The sequence below is a fragment of the Sapajus apella genome, unplaced genomic scaffold (genome assembly GCF_009761245.1).
Source record: "Sapajus apella isolate SASKATOON/1434 unplaced genomic scaffold, GSC_monkey_1.0 scaffold3, whole genome shotgun sequence".
Taxonomy (NCBI): domain Eukaryota; kingdom Metazoa; phylum Chordata; class Mammalia; order Primates; family Cebidae; genus Sapajus; species Sapajus apella.
The window spans coordinates 53056940-53062939 of NW_022436943.1; the positions used below are offsets into that span (position 1 = coordinate 53056940).

Below are 6000 nucleotides of genomic sequence, written 5' to 3' on the forward strand. Positions count from 1 at the left end.
AATTGTTGTTGTTGTTTTGAGACAGAGTCTCACTCTGTCACCCAGGCTAGAGTACAGTGGTGCAACTCAGCTCACTGCAACCTCCACCTTCTGGGCTCAAGCAATTCTTATGCCTCAGCCTCCCAAGTAGCTGGGACTACAAGAGTCCACCACCCATGCCTGGCTAATTTTTTTTGTATTTTTAATAGAGTCAGGGTTTTGCCATGTTGGCTGGGCTGGTCTTAAACTCCTGGCCTCAAGTGATCTGCCCACCTCAGCGCCCAAAGTGCTGGGATTAAAGGCATGAGCCACAGTGTCCAGCCCTCAGGTACATAATTTTGAACAGATAATTGTATAGCATTATACTTACTCTTATGTAAAGTGGGGATAACATCTTCACCTCATGAGCCTGATGCAAATACTAAATGACCTAATGAACATCTACAACCAGATAATTAGTAGGATTCTCAATTTGTCTCAGTTTGTCTTTGCTCCTTGCCCCTTGCCTACAGGCAAGGCTGGTCCTGAGAGCTCCTTTCTGGGTGCTCAGTTATTTTTGGATGCTGGGCCATCTGTCTATCTGACCAGCAATGTTTTTTACCCCTCATCTCCTTGGCCTCTGGCTGATGATACCTGGGACTGAAGAACTTGACTCCAGGATGTCACTGAGGGAGAACTGAAGTGGAACATAGTCACACTGTTCCCAAAAAACTGAACGAGAATTATTCATCTTTTGTAATATGGCAAACTGACGTAATTTGATGGCACGGACTGGGCATTTGACAGGCGTCAGGTCATCTCTTCCAACCTCTTTGACCAAACTTTTGCTAATGCGTTGGAACATAGAGGACATGTTGCTACGGGAGATGAAAGGAGAGCACAAAGTTCAGTTGGGAGGAGAAGAAAATGGTTAAACTCTCACCAGTTATTGCTATTTCCCCTAAAGGAAAAGATCTACATATGAGATTAGCAGGTCTTAATCTAAAATAGTGACTACATTATAACTTTCTCAACTTCGAGTTCATTTTTTTGTTGTTTTTGAGATGGGGTCTTGCCATGTTGCCCAGACTGATCTTGAACTCTTGGGCTCGAGTGAATCTCCCACCTCATCCTACCTAGCATCTGGGATTATAGGCACACACCACCACAACTAGCTTCCAACTTTGGGATTCTAAAGACAATTTGGGCTTCTGACAGAGGCATTGCAATGAAATTCATTGCCCCTTATGGTTGGAGTAGGAAAGCCTGGGTATCTCCTCACCTCTAACCCGGGAATACTCTAAATAATGGGAATAAGGAAGGGCTGAATACTATCATCAACTGAACGGCCAGAGGGAAGACCGGGCTTAAGTTAAGATGATATGAGTAGTGGTAGACCTTATGTTGGTGTTTGCAATTTTACAGAGAAAGCCACACTGAGAAGTGACATTTGAACAATAATGTAGAGGAGGCAGGGTATAAACAGTGAATATTATGTGGAGAAAAGAATGCCAGGTAGAGAAATCAGCAAGTGCAAAGACTTGGCAGTAATGTGTGCCTGGAATAAGTGAAGTGGAAAGGAAAGAAGATGAGGTCAGAAGAAACTGAGGGCAAGTTGGTGAAGGCCCCTGTTGGTCATTTTCATCACTCTCTTTTACTTGAAGTGAGATTAAAAGTCTTTGGAGGGATTTGAACACACAAGTGACATATCTACTGCATCTTTTGAAGAGAGATGCCTATGGTGGCTGTGTTGACAATAGCGTGCAGTAAGGGAGTACAGCCAGAAGTGGGAGTCTAGTTAGGGCAGTTTTGTGATACTACAGGTAATCGTTAGTGAGAGATGAGGCCAGGGCATTGCACTCAAAGTGATGAGAAGTGATCAGGTCCTAGTCTACACTGAAGGTAGAGACAACATCCATGAAAAGGATGGTTTGCTACAATTCCAGGGAAATTGGTTCTTCACTAATCAATTTGTCGATTTGCTTGTTTATTCATTCATTCTGCAAACATTTAATAAGCACCCATTAGATGCTAGGCCCTCTCTCAGGAATTGGCAATATAGTGGTGAGCAATATAAGAATGGCCTCTAATCTCTTGGGTCTCACAGCATAGTGATAAAGACAAATCTTCACCAAATGATTTTACTAGTGAGCTCATGCATATTCATAAATCATGAGTGGTATCACAAATGAATGGTGCCTGATGCTTTCAAAACCTGTGGTAGAGAGATTTTGGTTTTCAGTTACAACAACTAAAAGGTCAGGGAAATTCTTCTTTATTTTTCTGAGAGATTTTTATTTTATTTTATTTAAGGGGTCATTTTAGTTTCAGGTGCACATGTGCAGGCTTGTTATATAGGTAAACTCCTGTCACTGAGGTGTCTTGTATAGATTATTTCTTCATCCAGGTATTAAGCCTAGTACCCATTCATTATTTTTCCTGATTTTCTCCCTCCTCCCACAATCCATCCTCTACCTTCCAGTAAAGGATATGTGTTGGTTCCCTCCATGAACCTATGTGTTCTCATCATTTAGCTCCCACTTATAAGTTAAAATATGAGATACTTGGTTTTCTGTTTCTGTGTTAGTTTGCTAAGGATAAGGGCCGCCAGCTCCATTGGGAGATGTTCTTGTTCTTTTCTTGGCTACATAGTTTTCCAAGAGGTATATGTACCATATTTTCTTTATCCAGTCCACAATTGATGGGTATTTAAGTTGATTCCATGTCTTTGCTATTGTTAATAGTGCTGCAATGAATATACGCACACATGTCTTTATTATAGACTGATTTCAATTCCTTTGGGTATATACCCAGTAATAAGCTTGCTGGGTCAGATGGTATTTCTGTCTTTAGGACTTTGAGGAATCACTAAACTGTCTTTCACAATGGTTGAACTAATTTACTTTCTCATCAACAGTGTATAAGCATTCCTTTTTCTCCTCAACCTTGCCAGGATCTGTCATTTTTTTATTTTATTTTTTTTACTTTTTAGTAATAGCCATTCTGACTGGTGTGAGATAGTATCTCACTTTGGTGTTGGTTTGCATTCTCTAATGATCGGTGATGGTGAGCTTTTTTCACCTGATTGTTGGCCATATGTATGTCTTCTTTTGAAAAGTGTTTGTTCTTGTCATTTGCCCACTTTTTAATGGGGTTTTTTCTTCTTGTAAATTGGCTCAGGTTCCCTATAGATGCTGGATATTAGACCTTTGTCAACTTTATAGTTTGCAAAAATTTTCTCCCATTCTGTAGGTTGCCTGTTCGCTCTGTTCATAGCTTTTTTGCTGTGCAGAAGCTCTTAAGTTTAATCACATTTGTCAATTTTTGCTTTTATTGTGATTGCTTTTGGCATCATCATGAAATGTTGCCCAGTTCCTTTGTCCAGGATGGTATTGCCTAGGTTGTCTTCTAGGGTTTTTTATAGTTTTGGGTTTTACGTTTAAGTCTTTTATCCATCTTAGGTTGATTTTTGTATATGATGTAAGGAAGTGGTTCAGTTTCAATCTTCTGCATATGGCTAGTCAGGTATCCCAGCACAATTTATTGAATGAAGAAGACATAACATGCAGCCAACAATGCAGTCTTTCCCCACTGCTTGTCTTTTACAGCTACCTGATCTGTGAAAACTCTGACAAAAACAAGCATGGGGAAAGGCTGCATTGTTGGCTGCACAGGCAACCAAAGCAAAAATCAAGAAATTGGATCTCATCAAGTTACAAAGATTCCTTCCATCAAAGGAAACAATCAACAAGAGAAAAAGACAACCCACAGAATAGGAGAAAATATTTGCAAACTACCCAACTGATAAGGGATTAATAACAAGAATATATAAGGAGTCAAAACAACTCTATAGGAAAAAATCTAATAATCAGATTTAAATACTGGCAAAACACTTGAATAGACATTTCTCAAAGGAATACATACAAGTGAAAAACAGGCATATGAAAAGGTACTCAACATTATTAATTATCAGAAAAATATCAATCAAAACTACAATGAGATGTCTCACCCCTGTTAAAATGGCTTATATCCAAAAGACAAGTACCAAATATGCTGAAGAGAAGGTTGAGAAAAGGGAACCTCGTACCCTGTTTGTGGGAATGTAAATTAGTACAGCCTCTATGGATAACAGTTTGGACCTTCCTCAAAAAGCTAAAAATAGAGCTGCCATACAACCCAGCAATCTCTCTGCTCTATATACACTCAAAAGAAAGAAAAACAGTATGTTGAAGAGATATCTGCACTCCCATGTTTGTTGCAGCACTGTTCACAATAGCCAAGATCGGGAAGCAATGCAAGTATCCACCAACAAATGAATGGGTGAACAACATGTGACACATATGCATAACAGAGTACTACTCAGCCATAAAAAAGAATGAGATCCTGTCATTTGCAACAACCTAGATGGAACTGGAGGTCATTCAGTGAAATAAGCCAAGCACAGAAAGACAAACTTTTCATGTTCTCACTTATTTGTGAGAGCTAAAAATTAAGCCAATTGAAGTTACAGAGATAAAGAGTAAAATGATAGTTACCAGAGTCTGGGAATGGTATTAGGATGTGGGAGGGAGGTGGGGATGGTTAATGAGTACAAAAAAAAAATAGAAAGACTGAATAAGATCTAGTATTTGATAGCACAACAGGTGACTATAGCCGAAAGTAACTGTACATTTAAAAATAACTAAAAGTATAATTGCATTGTTACAATTAAAACAAAAGGAACAGGATTTTCTAACTATATGGAATTCAGTTTAGAATATTCTAAAATGTTTAATAATGAAGACAGACGGGATTTTTAACAGTTCATGGAAAAGTCCCGATGTGACCATTTCAATTATCTCTGATATGAGCCGTGTAAAAGGCCACAGGACAACAGAGAATAATGACAACAAAAGAAGCTTCTCTAAGACTGGACCTGTGCACTAATGTATCAGAGATATATTCCTTAGCCTTACATGCTATCTGGAATTCTCAATGATTAAGAAAAACTTAACTTTCTTTTCAGTCAAATTATGTAGGAAAAAAAAAATCTTCGACTCATTTCACAAACTCATCCTGAACATTTTTGTCACTGATGATACTATCTTTTCTTTTTCATCCCCTGATCCCATTAGGACTTACCAGGTTGTATATCCTTTTGTCCAATAGAGAAATTGGCTGGGCACGGTGCTTCACACCTGTAATCCCAGCACTTTCAGGGTGTCCAAAGTGGGTGGATCACGAGGTCAGGAGTTCAATGCCAGCCTGGCCAAGATGGTGAAACTGATAAAAATCAGTTGGGTGTGGTGGCAGGCACCTCTAATCCCAGCTACTTGGGAAGCTGAGGCAGAGAACTGCTTGAACCTGGGAGGCAGAGGTTGCAGTGAGCCAAGATAGCACCACTGCACTCCAGCCTGGATGACAGAGTGAGACTCTGCCTGAAAAAAGAGAGAGAGAGAAATAGTACAATTAAGTAGGGCCCCTTGCCATCTCCAGACCTCCTGCTGCCAAGCAGAAATTATCAGACAAACTCCAGGACCAGTTCAATGTGATTCTACTCCCTGTTTTCTTCGCACCAATGGGTCCCTGACTCAGTTTCCAATGCAGTATCCTGGAAAAATAAGCACAGGGAAGGCCCTCTTTAGTTCCAGAAGAATAAGTCTGGAACTAGTTCTGGATCACAGATCCTTACCTCTCAAGTCCTTCTCAGCCCAAAAATCTGTGGGACAAAATTAAGTAGCATCTAATAATGTATCTCCTGAATCAGAATTAAAAAGGCCTTTTCAGAAGGCACGCCCATTCCTTTCACATACAGAACTAGCTGAGCAAGTCTTTGACTCATGGATTCCCAGCATGAGTAGCTAAAACAACTTCTTTGGCTCATATTCCTCTGGCATATGTGCTGAATTTGGAATTCAGCCACTGGACATCAAGAAAAACAGCTTCAGCAGGAGGGACAGGCACCAGCGCCAGGGTCCTGGGAAGCACTTCTGAACTGCCTACATGTGGAGCTCTGTACAACAGGAATTTTTGTGCTTAATGCCTCCTCTGTATTAAATATCA

At 40.0% G+C, this 6000-nt stretch overlaps 1 protein-coding gene across 1 annotated transcript in view; it reads right to left on the reverse strand.

The window, feature by feature from the left end:
• The window catches only part of GSDMC (gasdermin C), a 37534-nt gene extending 31965 nt beyond the window's left edge, over nt 1–5569 (reverse strand). The window contains exons 1-2 of the mRNA XM_032253405.1: nt 5500–5569; nt 613–836 (exon numbers count right to left, since the gene is read on the reverse strand). Coding sequence (XP_032109296.1) covers nt 613–832 — 220 coding nt within the window. The 5' untranslated portion in view covers nt 833–836; nt 5500–5569. The remainder of the gene's footprint in view (nt 1–612; nt 837–5499) is intronic.
• Between the last annotated feature and the right edge of the window lie 431 nt (nt 5570–6000).